The 18,272-nt window shown below is 50.1% G+C and overlaps 1 protein-coding gene across 1 annotated transcript; it reads left to right on the top strand.

Annotated features, from left to right (window-relative positions):
• The first annotated feature begins 1,488 nt into the window (after positions 1 to 1,488).
• Positions 1,489 to 12,650, top strand: ACTR1B (actin related protein 1B). The gene is made up of 11 exons (XM_079941174.1): positions 1,489 to 1,825; positions 3,686 to 3,750; positions 4,967 to 5,042; positions 5,371 to 5,496; positions 5,848 to 5,972; positions 6,215 to 6,431; positions 6,553 to 6,645; positions 6,742 to 6,916; positions 7,990 to 8,051; positions 8,304 to 8,344; positions 8,539 to 12,650. The coding sequence occupies exons 1-11, from the start codon at positions 1,778 to 1,780 to the stop codon at positions 8,639 to 8,641; spliced, it is 1,131 nt and encodes a 376-aa protein (XP_079797300.1). The 5' UTR covers positions 1,489 to 1,777; the 3' UTR covers positions 8,642 to 12,650.
• Positions 12,651 to 18,272: the final 5,622 nt, after the last annotated feature.

The raw sequence follows: 18,272 nt of genomic DNA on the forward strand, positions 1-18,272 counted from the left end.
TGGGCATATACCCGGAGAAAACCATAATTCAAAAAGACACATGCACCCCAGTGTTCATAGCAGCACTATTTACAATAGCCAGGACATGGAAGCAACGTAAGTGTCCGTCAACAGAGGAATGGATAAAGAAGATGTGGTACATATATAGAATGGAATATTATTCAGCCATTAAAAGGAACAAAATTGGGTCATTTGTAGAGATGTGGATGGACCTAGAGAGTGTCATACAGAGTGAAGTAAGTCAGACAGAAAAACAAATATCGTATATTAACACATATATGTGGAATCTAGAAAAAATGGTATAGATGATCTTATTTGCAAAGCAGAGAGACACAGAACAAGTTAAAAACACCAAAATTTAAAAGTTTACATTGTAAAAAGAATTTGCCCTTCATTTCCCCGCATTTACGGTGGCCCCTTTCCCATATTAAAGAGTCTTGAAGGTGCCTCATACACTCTTCAGAGCCATTCACACATAGAACATTCTGGACACTGTGACTGGCTTTCTTTGCTTTGACTTAGCCATATGTCCTGATGTATTTCATATCAGATTATATATAACTCCTTCATTATCTTAAACAATTGCACGTTGACCCATTTTATGAATGCATAGACACCAAATACAAATGAACACCTACCTATGATTCTATTTGCATAAAATTCCAAAATAGTCAAAACTAACCTGTGGTGACCGGTAGAATGCAGGATAGTGGTCACCTCGGAGGAGGAATAGGGCAGTGAACGAGACGGGTGGGAGGCTACCAGGGAGCTGGTCATGCTCTGATTCTTAAACTCAGTGATGGTTATACGGGCGTGTCCACATGCTAATAATTCACTGAAATGTACATTTATGATTTCTGCACTCTTCTGTATGATGTCGTGCTTCAGCTTTACCGAATTTAATCTCACAGTCTAGTGGGAAAGTTATACAGAGCGGCAAATAACTATGGCTCAGTTTGGTCAATGAATTCAGGACTCGGTATCTTCTTGCCCTGTTGCAGCAGTTGACCCCAACGCGGCTGGAGGCTGACCGCAAGCTAATCCCAGCTGCTGCCAGCTGGATAGCCTTGGGCAAGTTACACACGCGTGAGCCTCCTCGGTTCCCAAATCTGTAAAATGGGAATAATAATACCTCATACAGTTATTGCAAGGGTGTAATATAGTAATCTATGTAAAGTGGGTAGGAGTGCTCCGCAAGCACGTAGCAGGTGTTCCATTCACTCCAGCTACCGTTACCACGAAACTGTCATTTTTACAAGGAAAAGGATCCTCCTCAGTGCTCAATAAAGAAATGCTTTGGGGGAAATATCCACCGCCGGTCTCCTCGGGGACGGCGAGCTCACGAAGAAGCGTGGTCGGAGGTGCTGAAGCTCGGGAAAGCAGTCTCCCTGGACAGGCGACCTAGCAGCCCACCACTCGCTGACCGCCTCCTCCTTAAGCGCGAGGCAATGACGTCACCCCCACACGGTGCAGCCTACCTTGGAAGCTCCCCAGCGATTCCTCCGGGCCGTCTCCATTGGCTGGCCAGGACAGGCGGCCCCGCCCCTTTGCCCGCCGCGGGACCCGGGGGCCCGCCGTCAATCTGCCCAGGTGGGAGCGGTGATTGGCCGCGGGGCCCGCCCCCCAGAAAACTCCGCCGGGCTTGCGTAGGCTGCGCGCTCGGGGAGGGAGGGGCGCGGTACCGCGTCAGGAGCCACCGCTGTCCCGGTCAGCACGCCAGGCCGCAGTTGGTCACTCCTGCAGCCCGCCTGCTGGGCAGGGCCGGCCCGGCCCGGCCATGGAGTCCTACGACATCATCGCCAACCAGCCCGTGGTCATCGACAACGTGAGGCTCGGCAGCCGGGGGGAGGGCGCACGCGGCAGTGCACGCGGGGACCCCCGACAGACTCGGCTGGTCCCTCTAGCTCACTGCCCGCCCGCCACCCCTGCCGGCCGTCCCCACCTGGCCCTGTAGTTGGGGCCACGGGGCCAGCCCCCCGCTGGCGCGGCGGAACCCCAGCCCGAGCCCTCCCTGAGCCGGGCGGGGAGGTCCGTAGAAGAAGGGGGTCCCATCGTTCTGGCGGCCCTTGGTCAGCATCCGGAGAGGTGGGGTGACAGTCGGGCGGCCCGGCCGAGGCACCCCGGACCTTTCTCAGTTGAGAGTGGGGTTGCTGGGCAGGTTTCGACCCCAGCCCCTTTACCCCTTCTCAGGTTGTGGCCCTGGCTGTCCTCTTGCACACTGCTGGCCCCACCTTTTGGAGAAGGTTGGCCTGGGGACCTCTACAACAGCTCTTTCCAAGTGCTGCACCCCCAGGCAGCACTACCAGAGTGGGCAGGCCCTACTGCGCCCTTTTCCTGGGACTGGGGAAAATGCAAGTTAAGTTCTGCCCACCACATAGCCGCCGCCACCTGGCTGACCACTTGGCTACTTTGACCCTCTCCTTAAGTGCTCCCCGAGCCAAGCAGAAGTTCCACAGCCGGCAGGGCAGTGGAGAGAATTCAGGACTCCTCTTCCCAGGACCCTTAGCAGTTTGGGAACATTGTTTGCAAACCTCAGAGGAAAGTTGCCTGGCTTCATTGTGGTTTGTCCTTCAGCACTGGGGCTCAGCATGTTTTCTGGTCCACGGGAAGAAAATGAAGGGCAGGGATCTGTGGATCTGCCCCTAGCTGGGTATCTGCCTCTGGTGTGTGGGCCTTGGAGTTTTTGATAATGACTCACTTCTCTTTCTGGGATCTGTCTCCCTGTAATCCCTGAACGGCTGTCTTTTTTGGAGTACCCATGTACGTGCCCTGAGTCACAGCAGGGGATGTTTAATAAGGCTAGAGCTGGGCTTGGAGGTTGCTCTCCATCAGGCTACAGGAAAGATCAGGCCAGTTCCTTACTTGGCGGGCTAATCAACAAGTTAATGAGTTTAGAGGGCAACCTGTTTGGTTCCTCTGGGCTTCCAGCCCCTCCTGTGTAACTTGGGGATGTTTATTTCTGCTTTGCGGACCCCAAGGGTTGTGATGGAGATCTATGGGAAGAGGGGTTGAGATGCTCATTCCTGCAGTGAGTGGGAGGTTTCTAGACGCCAGGTTCCCTTTAAGATATTCTAAGTCCAGCTTCCGTGCTGGAGCAGTGGCAAGACCAAGCTGTTCTCCTGTAGTCTCTGGAGAAGCCACTTGAGGAGAGGTGCCAGTTGTCCCAGTGAACCCAGTGATCTTCCCCAGCGGGTCCTATATGTGGCCCATGGTTGCTGAGGGGAGGGGGCCAGAGTGTTGCAAAAAGCTTATGGGTTGCTTCTAGCTGGGTTTTGGGAGTAGCTTGTGCAGCTCCTGCCTGGAGCCGACCTTGGAGTGTGCAGACGAGGATGTACTTCATGGTTCCTCCATCTCCACACTAGTGACATTTTGGCCTGGATAATTCTTGGTTATGTGGGGCTGTCTTGTGCCTTTTAAGATGTATAACAGCATCCCTGGCCTCTACCTAGAAGCGAGTGGCAGCCCCCGCTCCCCAGTCTCCAGACGTTGTCAAATTTGGGGGAGGGAATGCAAAATCGCTCCCGGTTTTGAAGCACTGGTGTACTTGTAAATGGCCTTGCCCTCTTGGCAGGATCTCAGGCTGCCACCCCGGGCTGCCATGGTGGGGCAGCAGCCCTCCCCATGGCAAGGCACTGCCTTCATCTGGAGGTGAATGTTGGGAGCTAAACATTGAATTTCTTTGCAGGGTTCGGGGGTGATCAAGGCTGGCTTTGCAGGAGACCAGATTCCCAAATACTGTTTCCCAAACTAGTAAGTGTTGCTCAGGCAGCATCCCTAACCCTTCGGTTTGCTTCCGTAGAGAACGTGGGTCCTGTGTCACAGCTCTCTTTGAGGCCAACTCTTGTCCCCACCTGTAGGGAAGACTCCAGATTTGTGAAGCTGTTGCTCTTAAGGGCGCTGGAAGGAGAAGACCTGTGCTCTGGGCTTCCCCCTCCTCTTTGGAGGCTGATTTTGGTCCCTCCTTTAGCCAGGAAGGAGGAGAAGCCACCAGCATTCCCCTCGGGACAGGGTGTGGTAGCAGCAGCAAGAATAAAAGAGAGACATCTCCAGGAGAGAGACCTAGACTCAGAGGAGAAAGTGGGGAGTTAATGCCACCCCTTCCTCCCGGGAAATGTTTTCTTCAGGGCCCATTTAGTTTCAGACTCTAGAAAATATTTTGTTCAGTCAAGGAGGGTCTTTGCCTGAATGGTGCCAGTGGTGGCAGAGGTAAGGGGGAGGTGAAACCTGGAGAAAGCCTGGAGTGCTTCTCCGGCCACTGTAGCCCATCGGGAAGTTTTCCCTCGGCCGTGTCTCATCTCAAATCCTGGAGGTTTTAGGGTTTAGTGGCCCAAGCCGGGGTGGGGGAGTCCTAAGGCCCCTGAAATGGCTGGCTATATCAAGACAGAGCCAGCCTAAAGCATCCAGTGGGGCCTCAGCTTTCCTTTTGAACTCACGTTGAATGTAATTAAAGGTTCCTCTTGATGTGCAGGGAACTTGGGTCAGATTTTGTAATGGTAGCCCGTCCACTCTGCCAAGAATTGCATCTCTGTTCTGGAAGCCCTGGCAGTGGGAAGGGGCAGGAATGACTGAGTGAGAGAGGGGTGTACACGGGAGCCACAGCCCAGTTTCCTGGGGCCACCCCGCCTTGGTCTGCCCTCCTGAAATCGAGAGCGTGGGCTGAGTCATCGTGGCTACAGAGGCTGACCCTCTGCCAGGGCTGACATTACAGAGCTCTCAGCCGTCTCTGGGAGGGCTGGTGGGAAATGGAAGTGACACCTCGTCTTCTGACCCTGAGCCTTCTGTCCTGCCAAGGCCTGCTCTGTAGTCCCGTGGCCCATAGGCCTAGCTTCTGGCCTTTGCCCCGTGGCCACCTCCTGATGCTTTGAGTACAGTTACCCTCTTGACCATTGGAGTTGGACTTTGGTCTTCCTGGACTGGGCTCAGCTGTGCCCCCTGCCCACCTCCCTGACCTCTCCTGTCTTCGCAGTGTCGGGCGCCCCAAACACATGCGGGTGATGGCTGGAGCCCTGGAAGGGGACCTCTTCATCGGACCAAAAGCAGAGGTAATACCTGTGGAGCCTGCCTTTTTCTGGGTTTGGGGGTCTTCATTGTCCCAGGAGCCTTGACTGGTGATCAGAGCTGTACCGCCAGAGAGGGCCCTGGGCGTCTGTTCTCTGAGGCCATCTGCCACCCTCTCTGGTCCTGGCCTTGGAGACTGGCTGGGCTCTGAGAGCCTGAGAAGCAGTTGGACAGATGAACCTGTGCTGGGTTCAGGACCTGTCATGGGGCATGGGGAGACCCGGCGAGCGGATGAAGGGGCAGCTCCCAGGCGGGCGGGGAGCAGTTGCTGGGTGAATGTCTGGTGCCACAGCTGGCCTCCCCCCTCCGCAGGAGCACCGGGGGCTGCTGACCATCCGCTACCCCATGGAGCACGGAGTGGTGCGGGACTGGAACGACATGGAGCGCATCTGGCAGTACGTCTACTCCAAGGACCAGCTGCAGACCTTCTCCGAGGAGGTGGGGCAGCGGCCCCTCCCGCCGGGGGGCCCAGTTCTCCCTGTGGTGTCCTCTCTCTGCCCACGGCATCCCAGTCAGGCTTCCTCGTTTCCTCTGGCTTTGTCAGGGCCTGCCATCTCTGTGTTGCGTGGGCCTGGGTCCACACAGTCCGTGGCCGCCGAGCAGAATTTCCCAGGGAGCGCTGGATCTTTGGAAGAGTAAAACTACTGGCAGATGATGGGCTTGTGCCGTCGGGAGGGATGGCAGGCCGCAGCTTCATGTGCTCACAGGGGCGGGTGGCTCTCTGGAAGGATCATTGCAGCGCCAGCACGCTGTCTTTGCACCTGCCGGCAACCCTGGCGTCTCTTGCAGCATCCTGTTCTTCTCACGGAAGCTCCGCTCAACCCATGTAAGAACCGGGAGAAGGCGGCAGAGGTGTTCTTCGAGACCTTCAACGTGCCAGCCCTGTTCATCTCCATGCAGGCCGTGCTTAGCCTGTGAGTGCTCCCTAAGCCCTGCGGCCCCTCCATCTCCGTCCTCCCTGGGGGCAGCCTCCTGCTCGGGATGACCAGGCATCTGACTTCCCTGTAGAAACAGCCCCCTGATGACCGTCCCTTTAGGGAGTCCCGCGGGTCCCTTTTTCAGACCAGATGATGCACATGTCCCGGGGTCCCTTCCAGGGGTGAGGAGGTCCCCATGCCTCAGTGGCTGAGGTGAAGGGATGCTGACCTGGTGACAGGTATGCAACGGGACGCACGACGGGAGTCGTTCTGGACTCAGGGGATGGGGTCACTCACGCCGTCCCCATCTACGAGGGCTTTGCCATGCCACACTCCATCATGCGGGTGGACATCGCCGGCCGCGACGTCTCCCGCTACCTCCGGCTGCAGCTGCGCAAGGAGGGGGTTGACTTTCACACCTCGGCTGAGTTTGAGGTTGTCCGGACCATCAAAGAGGTGACGCAGGGCAGGAGGTGGGGAACGGGGCGGGGGGTGGTCGGACCCGGCGTAAGGTTGAGCCCTGGGTGCGGGTGTCCCGGTTGCCGCCTCCTGAGGGCTGTGTCCCTGCCCACTGCAGCGGGCCTGCTACCTGTCCATCAGCCCGCAGAAGGATGAGGCTCTGGAGACGGAGAAGGTGCAGTACACCTTGCCAGACGGCAGCACCCTCGACGTAAGTTGCCAGGCCAGCCCCGGGCGGGGGCAGGAGTGATGCCAGGACCTGGAGGAGGAGGAGGAGGCCTGTCTGCCTCAATCTTGTGTTCCCAAGGTGGGGCCAGCGCGCTTCCGGGCCCCCGAGCTGCTGTTCCAGCCAGACCTGATAGGGGATGAGAGTGAGGGGCTCCACGAGGTGCTGGCCTTCGCCATCCACAAGTCTGACATGGACCTTCGCCGGACGCTGTTCGCCAACATCGTGCTCTCCGGTGGCTCCACACTTTTCAAAGGTACCACAGTTGGGAGGTGGTAGTATGACTTGGAGGCCAAGGGCAGCTGGACCCTCAGACTGCATCCTGCTTCCTAGAAGCCTGGGAGATGGCCCATTTCCTGTTGGTTTTTTGGGTGCTCAGTTTTTGTTTTTTTTAAGAGAAAGATTTAAAATTAAATTTTGTTTACTTTGTAAATAGGTGATAAGTTTAACGAGGTCTAAAATGTATTAGATGAAGTCTGCCTTCTCCCATTGTCCTGGTCACCCAGTTCCCTCCCCACAGGAATTGTTAGTTTCTCAGGTAACACCTGTGCATGAATAAGCACTCCCTTTTTACACAGACCTTAGTGTACTGAAGCTCCACGCCATGTATTTTTGACTTTGCACCACATCCAGAAGATCTTTCCTAGAGTGTAAGCTCTCTTATCTGGCCGTATGGGATGGATGTGCCATTTAACCGTTAACTGCGGATGGCCTTGCGGACGGTGAAATTCTTTCTGATCACAAAGATGCTGCAATGGTTGACCTCATACACTGTTACTTCACGTGATGAGAACATACCTAAAAGAAAAATCCTAGGACTAGAATTGCTGAGTAAGAGGGTGCGTATGTGCATTTGTTACCTGGTAGATATCACCAGAGTTTCCCTCCTGAGAGGCTGTGCCACTTTCACCCCCATCAGTTATGGACGAGAGTCCCCCGGCGCTGTCCCGACACTGTGTGTGTTTGCCCATCTGCTGGGTAGAAGTGGGAGGCGTGTTCTCCTGACTCGTCATTCGCCTTTGCCTTTGCTTCTGGCGGTTTTGGCTCCAGAGCAGCGGGGGAGGGAGAGTGTAGGGGTCGGGCAGAGCTGAGTGACTTGGGGTTCTATCTCATGCTGCCTTCCTGAGGAAGGAAGCTGGGCCCACCTGTAGGCATGCTGCTGGATCTTTTATGCCTTTGGGGTGGCTTGCCCTTACCCTTAATCCTGGCAAGAATGACAAAAACAAGCGTGGCAGCACCTGGGGCTGGGGCACCAGAGGTTGGATGCGGGGGAGCTAGTGGTAAAGGGTCGGATGTGGACCCCCAGTTCAGCCAGCCTTGTGTTCACAGGCTTTGGCGACCGATTACTAAGTGAAGTAAAGAAGCTTGCCCCCAAAGACGTCAAAATCAAGGTGAGGTTATGGGGAGTCCCCATGGGGCATGGGGGTGCTGGGCAACCTGGACCCGGGGAGGAAAGAGCAAGAACCACCCTCAGATGCCCTCTGCCTTCCAGGCCCAGCCCAGCCCTGCTGCTCCCCCTGCTGCCAGCTGAGGCACTTGCTGCCTGGCCTCGGGCACTGGGAGAAAGGCCCCCCCTCCCTGAGGCTGGGACTGGGGCTTCTGTGCGGGGGTGGGGCAGTCACGTTGCCGCTTGCTCCCTCTAGATCTCAGCCCCTCAGGAACGGCTGTACTCCACGTGGATCGGGTGAGGCGGGGCTCACGGGGAGGGCTCTGGGAGGAGACCACTGTGCCCTGGACACTTCTCCCCGGGTTGGCCCAGGCCAGGTGGAGGTGGGTGGGTTTCCCTCCCAGGTAAGGGAAGTGGAGTTCTGGGCGCCCAGGGTGGGCGGTTGGCTCAGCCCTCAGGTCCACAAGACTGCTCTCCCTCCCTCGTCACAGTGGCTCCATCCTGGCCTCGCTGGACACTTTTAAGAAGATGTGGGTGTCCAAAAAGGAATACGAAGAGGATGGCTCGCGGGCTATTCATCGTAAAACCTTCTAGCGCCCAAGGAGGAAGGTGTAGCATTGGGAGGATGGGAGGAAAGGGGAGCCAGAGTCCTTAACCCTTTCTGGTCCGGTTCACATACTAGGCCTCGGGGCCCCCTGCATGCCCTGAACCCCCGGCAAGTGGTGCAACAGTGCTTCCCTGCAGCCCTCCGCACACACACACGCACACACAGTAACATTAGCTGCATGGATGGGAGGCTTGAGCTGGAAGGTGGGAATTGAGGGGCCCAGCTTTGGGCGGTTCTGGGTGTCCCCCTTGGCAGAACCAATTAGGCCCATGACTCTCTGCTGCCCCGAGCTCCAAGGCCAGGCACCCAAATACCCCCATTTTCTCCGACAGGGCCAGAGTGCCTGGATGCCTGTATAACTAGCCTTGGGGAGTGGGGTGGAGGAGGGGGCAGCCAGCAGCTCCCTGCCGGTGTGTCACTGCTTCTCATGCCACCTCCTCTTCCTGACCCAACAGAGTAGCCCGGAGGGCCACACCTAGGCATCCCTGACCCTTTCACACTCTGTTCTCCCATCTTTCTGGATGGGTGCCTTGGTGTAGACTGAGTTCTTGTCAGTCTTCTTCCGTCCCCCATAAGGAGTCTGGACTGGAGTCCGACCCTTTGGAGCCAGAGCAGAGGATGCCCTGGGTTTGGGCGGCCGCAGTGTGTTGCGTTCTCCCCTTCAAAGCACTTCAGTGACTTGCTGCTTCCTGTCCTTTAACACCAGTACCTGGGACAGGAAGGGTGAATGGTCTTCATTTGTTGAAGGGAAGCCACTTAATCACAAGTCAGACCTAGTGGGGGTGAGGAGGGCACACTTCCTCCTCCCACCTCTCCCACAGAAGAGGTCTTCATTTACCTTGTGGCCAGGACCCCCATCTCCCTCTTCCGCAAATGTACAATAATTTAACACAGTTGCCTGAAAAAAATTTTTTTGTAAATCATTATAGTAATAATTATGGACAAGGCCCAGTGTGTGGCTCTGTTTTCTTGTGGTTCTTTGCACTGTTGTTTGCTCATCCATCCCTGAAGACCAAAGCAGCACGGCACTGGCTGTAGCTCAGAAGCCTGAGATTTCAGTGGTTGGCGGGGCAGCGTGGCACGGGAGGCCCCAGGAGGCTGGGCTGTCAACCTGGTGGCTGAATTCCCCAGCCTGTTTACACGCTTGCTGCAGTCTGCCAGGAGAACAGGCTGCCTTTCTCCCCTTTATTCTTGGATGGGGCCTTGTGGCAGGCGGGGCTGGGGCTGGGTGCATCCACACCCTCACCTGTTCTGTTTGAGCACCTCTGCTGCCCGGCTCAGATGTAGCTGAGGCCAATAGACCAACACTGATACAGGATCCAAGTTCAGCCAAGTCAGGAAGCGGGGTGATGGGAGAGATGTAGAAGGCTGTGTCGATGAGCTGGGCTCTGAGAGAGTAAGCTGAGCAGCAAGGAGAGGAAGGGCAGTGGACGGAGAGGGAGCAGTGAGAAGTGAGTGGAGAGTGTCTACCCTCTCCTTCCTCATCAAGTACTTACATCAAGAACACCTACAGTATGCCCAGGAGGTGCCTTGTGTTTGGAGCCCGCAGTAAACAAGACATACCTTTGCCCCTAAAAACACAGATCAGGGGAGAAAGATACACAGGGCATTTCAGTACAGAGCTGGGGGTCAAGAGGAGGGGCATCTAAGCCAGCAGGTGGGGCAGGCGGACTTGCATGGGTGTAGGAGGGGTTTGCCAGGTAAAGAGGGGGTGTTCCTGGGAGAGGTAAGAGTTCAAGGAGACGCCTGGGACCAGTGGGGCTAGAAAAAAGGACATGGGCCCAAGCGGGGCTAAGGCGCAGGGCAGCGTGAGTGGCCTCTGGCTATAATGTGAGGTAAACCAGAGGGGTAAGTTGGGGCCAGCATGCAGGGGGCCTCGGGAGGGTTTTTAGCTGTGTCCTGAGTGACGGGCAGTCAGTCAGGGGCGCATGGTTATTATAGCTGTGTGTTGAAGGCGATGGACTTGGTGGGGCTGAGGGAGGGCCTGGAACTCAAGAGATCAGGCAGGAGAGGAGACGTCACTGAGTCAGGCCTGTCTTCAGAGAACATTTTGTGAGGCTTTGTGGTCACAGCGTGCCTGTCCCCAAGGGGAAACAGAATTTACAGAGAGACCTTTGTTTGGGGTTCTGTTTATGGTACCACTTTCTCCCAAGCACACAGGCTTAGAGCCTTGTCACTTTGCCTTCTCCCTCCTTTTACCTTCCCCACGTTCTGTCAGTTGCCAGGTTCTGTTGGTTCTGTAGCGCCTTTCCCACCTGGTTTCTTTTCCACAGTAGCCACCGCCACCACCCTAGCTCATGACCACAGCTCCATCCTCCCCACCCAATCCATTTGCCCTTGGATCTAAAGCCCAGATAGCCTTGGCTCTGCCACTTCCTAATCCAAAATGTCAGGCGGTTCTCCACTGCTTGGTGAAATAAAACTGAATTGATGCAAAACTGCTGGTGAAATTGCCCTCATGAGCTATGCATTGTTGCGTTTAATTGTGGCCCTTTGGAGTCTTGTTCCTTCCCTGTGTTAGGCTTAGGCATTGTCATGCCCTGATTTGCCTGCCAGCCTCTACTCATGGTCTTCTGTCTGCTGGGAATGACTTTCCCTAATGTCTGTCAAAATCCCATCCTTTAAGGCCAAGCAACACTCTCCCTACTCCCTCTCCTGCAGGGATGGTGTGGTTACAGAGCTCTAGCCCTGCTGGGTTTCTCACTGTTGGAAAAAAGCTACAGATGAGACGGTGATAAGGCTAGAATGAACCCTGTGGTGTTGGATGGGGATTGGGGGTAGTATGAGCTCATGGCTTTTATCATACATACAGAAAGATACTGAAGTAAATGGGTTAGAATATGTGTGTGTATATTTCTTAGCACTGTCTGCTCAGAGGGCCTAGAGACAATGACACCCCAGTGGCAATAAGCACAGATAGTATCCAGATCTTGGTTTCTAAATACAATTCTTCAATAAAAGGAACCAGAGGTCCTTGGAGAAATTGCAGACCTGGGGCAGAGAAAGTATAAAATGAGCCTAGCCTAGAATATCCTGTGGTACTGTAAAGGAAGGAAGTGCTCAAAAAAGAAGATGGCCTCTCTGAAGGACTCGGGAAACAACTGGCAGGAGCACCCAGTGGTCAGATTTGTATTATACTGGATATATTTGTACTATACTGGATTATATTTGTATTATGCTGGATTATATTTGTATTATACTGGATTATATTTGTATTATACTGGGTTATATTTGTATTATACTGGATTATAAGTCATAGAATAAAATAGTCATGAGTCCAGTCTGAGATCAATCATGGGGGAGAAGGGACAGTTCTTACTTGTAGAATTCCAATTAATGAATGTAGAAGGAATAACAGAAAATCACTGTTAGGCAAACATCACAGTTATCATTGCTGCAGGCAAAAATGGATGCAAAAACTAGTAAGCAAAAAATAAGGACATGTGCGCTGTCTCAAAGTATCTCCCCATGAAGTACTTACTAATTAAAAAAGGAAAAATAGTAACCTTACAGTGGAGAAACCTAGTAGGTATCACCTTAACCAAATGATCAAAGTTTACATCCCCGGTAATCACTATCTTGACGTGATGCATTAAGAGACGGCAATGTTACCTGTGTATTGTTGGATAACCTCCACCTAACCAGGAGCAAACAGCAGGCGAACCCAAACTGAGGGCATTCTATAAATCAGTGGACCAGCGATCTTGTTCAAAAGTGACAGATTATAAAGACAAAGACTGAGGAACTGTCACAGGTTTGAGGAGACCAAGGAGGTATGACAGTGAAATGCAACATGAGATTCTGATCAGAAAAGGACCTTACTGAAAAAGCCGGCAAAATCAGTTAATAGTACTGTATCAATGTGAATTTCCTGGTTTCAGTCACTGTACTATGTGTTAATGTCATAGGTTAATGTTAGCAGAAACTGGTGAAAGGTAAACAGGAACTCTATACTATTTTTGCAACTTTTCTATAGGTCTAAAATTATTTCAAAATAAAAACTTAGAAGGGAAAAGCTCAGGCTTGAGCTAAATGGTCTGGATTCACAATCCTGCCACCACAACTAACTAGCTGTGTAATCTGGAGCTGTTCCTAGGTTCCCGCATCTCTAATATGGGGGTGATAATAATAGCACCTACCTCACGGGTTTAACAGCCTGCAACATTTCGTGCCAGAGAATAAAAGAAGTGCTACAAGAATGATAGGGGCATGTCAAAAGGCCACAGGAGCCCGCTTGAAGAAGCTTCCACTGGTCAAATTTGGAACAAATTAAACATCAAAAAATAATGACAGTTATGAATTATAATTCATTGAATACAATGTGAAAGCATAAGTCTATACTGATATAAATTAATAAATTGAAAGTTCGATGAGGTACAGGGTATTGATATCTCAAAGTATTGCCCTGTAAGATACTTATTAATAATTAAGGGGTGGTGGGGACTTCCCTGATGGCGCAGTGGTTAAGAATCCGCCTGCCAATGCAGGGGACATGGGCTCGAGCCCTGGTCCAGGGAGACCCCACATGCCGCAAAGCAACTAAGCCCATGTGCCATAGCTACTGAGCCCTCACGCCTAGAGCCCGTGCTCCCAACAAGAGAAGCCACCGCAACCAGAAGCCCACACACCGCAACAAAGAGTAGCCCCCACTGACCACAACTAGAGAAAGCCTGTGCGCAGCACCGAAGACCCAAACAGACAAAAATAAATAAATAAATAAAAATTAAAAAAAAAAATTAAGGGGTGGGAATTCCCTGGTGGTCCTGCGCTTTCACTGCTGAGGGCAAGGGTTCAATCCCTGGTCAGGGAATTAAGATCCCGCAAGTCACATAGCATGGCCAAAAAACTAAAATTAAATTTAAAATAATAATAATATTTGAGGAGCAACTATACAGTGAAGAAACCTGGCAGACATTAAGCAAGTGACCAAAGTGAACACCTCATCAGCAACTGGACAAATCGACGTCATGTGCCCACTGAGAAGCGTCCAGCATCACCTCTGTGTTACTCCTGCCCAAGATGCATAACCTGAATCCAATCATGAGGAAACATCAGACAAACCTAAGTTCTTGGTGTAATTTTCAAAGCTGTCAGTGTCACAGGAATCAAGGAAAGACTGAAGAACTGTTCCAGAATGGAGAAGGCTAAAGGGACATAACAACTAAAGGTAACAGGAACTGGATTCTTTGCTATAAAGGACGTTATTGGAACATTTAGCAAAACTTGAACAGGGTCTGAGGATTAAATGGTAGAAATGTACAAGTTGTAATTTCCTGATTTTGATAGTCACATTGCAGGTATAGGAGAGAATGTCTTTGTAGGAAATGCACACTAACCTGTGATGGGGCATCAGATAGCAACTTACTCAAGTGGTTCCAGAAAAAAAGATCTTTGTACTTTCAGGTTGTTTAATAAATACCATTAGAGAGATACCTGTATTCTTGCCTAGTGAGGAGCGACAGGATCCAATTTCTAAGCTGCTAAATGGCTGGATGGAGCCCATTTCTACCCACAAGCAAAGGTCTGGTGCTTCTAGTGAAGGGTGTTACATTTCCTCTTTGCCCCTAGGGCTCCCAGTTACCAACAGGCAAGAAAAAGAGCTCTTCATGCTTTTGTGCTTTTGTGGTTAGCCTGAGGTAGAGGTTCTCTGCCTTCGCGGCATGTTGAAAGCACCTGGGGAACTTTATAAAGTAATAATGCCTGGGTCTTACCCCCAGAGACTCTGCTTCAGTGGGCCGGGTGTGAGCCGGGTATGGGGAACAAAAATATACCCAGGTGATTCTAATGTGCAGCGAAATTTGAGACCCACTAACCCAGGAGACAGGACTTGAATTCACTGATCTATTGATGCCATTAAAGCATTACAGTTCTATAGAAGTCTGTCATGGGTCTCACTGCACTGAAATCAATGTGGCAGCAGGGCTGTGTTTCTTTGTGGAGACTGGGGGAGAATCATTTCCTTGCTTTTCCCAGCTTCTAGAGGTTAACTGCATTCCTTAGCCTGTGATCCCCTTTTTCCATCTTTAAACCAGTAACATTGCATCCCTCTGACCATTCTTCCACAGTCACATCCCCCTGACTCTCATTCTTCTGCCGCCCTTGTGATTATTGGGCCCACCTGGATAATCCAGGTTACTCTCCCTATTTTAAGGTCAGCTGATTAGCAACCTTAATTCTGTCTGCAATCTTAATAACCTTTTACTGTTCGACCTAACATATTCACAGGTTCTGGGATTAGGACATGGACATCTTTGGGGGACCATTATTCTGCCACCACAGTCTGGAAATATATGGAGATTTTTCTTTCTTAGGGGAAAACTGGTTAAAATTTTTAAAAGAGAAAAGCAAGGGGGTATCTAAGGCAATCTACAGATTCAATGAAATCCCTATCAAAATACCAGTGGCATTTTTCACAGAACTAGAAGAAATAATTCCAGAGTTTGTATGGAACTACAAAAGACCCTGATAGCCAAAGCAATCTTGAGAAAGAAGAACGAAGATGGATGTGTCATGCTCCCTGATTTTAATCTATACTTCAAAGCTATAGCAATCAATACAGTAAGGCACTGGCACAAAAACAGACACATAGGTCAATGAAACAGATTTGTATCAAAAAAACAAAAAGTCTGCCTACTGAATGGGAGAAGATATTTACAAATAATATATCCAATAAGGGTTAATATCCAAAATAGATGAAGAACTCATACAACTCAACATCAAAAAAACAAACAACTTAATTAAAAAATGGGCAGAGGACCTGAATAGATATTTTCCCAAACACATGTAGATGGCCAACAGACTCATGAAAAGATGCTCAACATCACTAATCATCAGGGAAGTGCAAATCAAAACCACAATGAGATAACATCTCACACCTCTCAGAATGGCTATCAGCAAAAAGGCAATAACTAATTTGGCAAGGATGTGGAGAAAAGGAAACCCTTGTGCACTATTGGTGAGAATGTATATTGGTGCAGCCACTATGGAATTTTCTCAAAAAATTAAAAATAGAACTGCCATATGATCCAGCAATTTCACTTCTGGGTATTTACCCAAAGAAAAAAATTCAAAAAGATATGTGCATACCAATGTTCATTTCAGCATTATTTATAATAGCTAAGATATAGAAGCAACCTAAGTGTCCAACAATAGATGAATATATACATATATGCAATGGAATATTACTCCACCATAAAAAAGAATGAAATATTGCCATTCGTGACAACATCGGTGGACCTAGAGGGTATTATGCTCAGTGAAATAGGTCAAACAGAGAAAGACAAAAACTGTAAGATCTCACTTACATGTGGAATCTAAAAAACAAAATGAAAATAGACTCACAGAAACAGAGAACAGGGGAGGCGGGTAGGAGCAAAATAGGTGAAGGGAATTAAGAGGTACAAACCTCCAGTTGTAAAATAAATAAGCCATGGGGATGTAATTTATAGCATAAAGAATATAGTCAATAAGAGTTTAATAACTTTGTATGGGGACAGATGGTTACTAGACTTATCATGGTGATCATTTCATAATGTAGTACAACTGAAACATAATATTGTAATATATTTCCATTTTAAAAGTTAAAAAATAATAAAGATGCAAGGTGGGCTTGGAGATGAGGGAGGAAGCAGACAGAATAAATAATGATGTGAAGAGTCAAAAAGTCCACTCTAAGCAGAGTTTTGACTGGAAAGGGAGACGGTGAAAACGGAAAGAGGATGTAGGAGATGGGCCAGACTAGAGGGCTTGAGGGTAGCACTAAATCAGTCTTCCTGACTGGGAAACTCTTGTTTATAACAGCATTTAAGGTGGGAGTGGTAGGTGGCTATTTAGGTGTCCCCTTCCCAGAGAATGGCCCTGAATGGCAGATAAATGCTTGGACATTTCCTGGAAATGAGATGACAGCCAGGAAAGGATGCAGTAGCTTTGTACCTTTAAGAGGAAGTAAGGCAAGATGAAGGCAAGAGGCTTCCCTGGTGGCACAGTGGTTGAAAATCCACCTGCCAATACAGGGGACATAGGTTTGAGCCCTGGTCCAGGAAGATCCCACATGCCGCGGAGCAACTAAGCCCGTGCGCCACTACTGAGCCTGCACTCTAGAGACCGCGAGCCACAACTACTGAGCCTGCGCACCTAGAGTCCGTGTTCTACAAGAGAAGTCACCGTAGTGAGAAGCCCACGCACCGCAACAAAGAGTAGCCCCCGCTCGCCACTAGAGAAAGCCCATGCACAGTAACGAAGACTCAATGCAGCCAAAAGTAAATAAATAAATTTAAATTAAGAAAAAAAGATGAAGGAAAGGGCTTTTCTCTCCCATTATCAATTCAACTTACAGATCTAGTTTGGATCAATTTTGTGGCAATAGTAACCAAAGCCACCTCTATGGCAAATCCCAAAACAAAATATGTACTATTTCCATTTTACAGATAAAACAGCTTTTGAGAAATTAATTGTCCAAGGTGTCACAGGCATAAAGGGACTGAATCGGGCTTTTGTTTCTCTCAACTTTTTTTTTTTTTTGGTTTATTATTATGATAAAGTTCAAACATACACACAAGTAGAAAAACGACAACCCCTCTTTTTTTTTTTTTTTTTTTTTTTTTTTTTGCGGTACGCGGGCCTCTCACTGTTGTGGCCTCTCCCATTGCGGAGCACAGGCTCAGGACGTGCAGGCTCAGCGGCCATGGCTCACGGGCCCAGCCGCTCTGTGGCATATGGGATCTTCCCGGCCCGGGGCACGAACCCGTGTCCCCTGCATCGGCAGGCGGACTCCCAACCACTGCACCACCAGGGAAGCCCACAACAACCCCTCTTGTACCTGGCTACAATGGATCAGTCATATCCCAAACTACTCTCTTTCTTCTTCTGTTTTAAAGTTAATCTCAGACATATTTCACCCCTAAGTACCTCAGTATATATTACTAAAGCATAAAAAAAAAAAAACTAATTCCCTTAACATGTCTAAAATTTAATAAGTCCCTAAATACCAAATATCCGTATTTGATATTTTTCTTTACAGTTGATTTTCTCACATCAAGATCCAAACAAGGTCCACGCACTGCTCTTGGTTGGTATCTTCCTCATGTTTCACTTGATAAGTACTCATACCTGTTTTTTTTCTGCTTGCAATTTACTTGAAGAAACTGGCTGCTGGTTTCTGGAATTGTCCCATATTCTAGATTTTGCTGATGGCATCCCCATGAACTATGCTTTGAACCTGGGTCCCTTAAGACTTCAAAGCCAAAACTCTCCCCACAAGGCCACTCTGTCTTTACAACAATGTGAGGACCTACTATCTGCCAGGCTCTTTTTATATATATTATTCCTAACACCTCACAAGGTATTTATTTATTTATTTATATTAAGATGTAACCCACCCTCAGAGAGCAGGCCCCCAGTGACAAAGCTAGATGATGGAGCCAGTATTACAAGTCCAGTCGGCCTGACTCCACAGCCCATTTTCCCCATGCCAGGTGGTAGCTACCACTGCATTAGGGAACTGGCAATCTCGGTGTTCAAAAGCAAGTGGATGGCAAGCTAGTATTAACAGATAGCTATTCCCAACATAATCATCCATTCCTTCCCAAAAAACACAGGAAAGAAATAAGACCAGCCAAC

Source organism: Stenella coeruleoalba (assembly GCF_951394435.1).
Source record: "Stenella coeruleoalba genome assembly, chromosome: 13".
NCBI classification, from domain to species: Eukaryota; Metazoa; Chordata; class Mammalia; order Artiodactyla; family Delphinidae; genus Stenella; species Stenella coeruleoalba.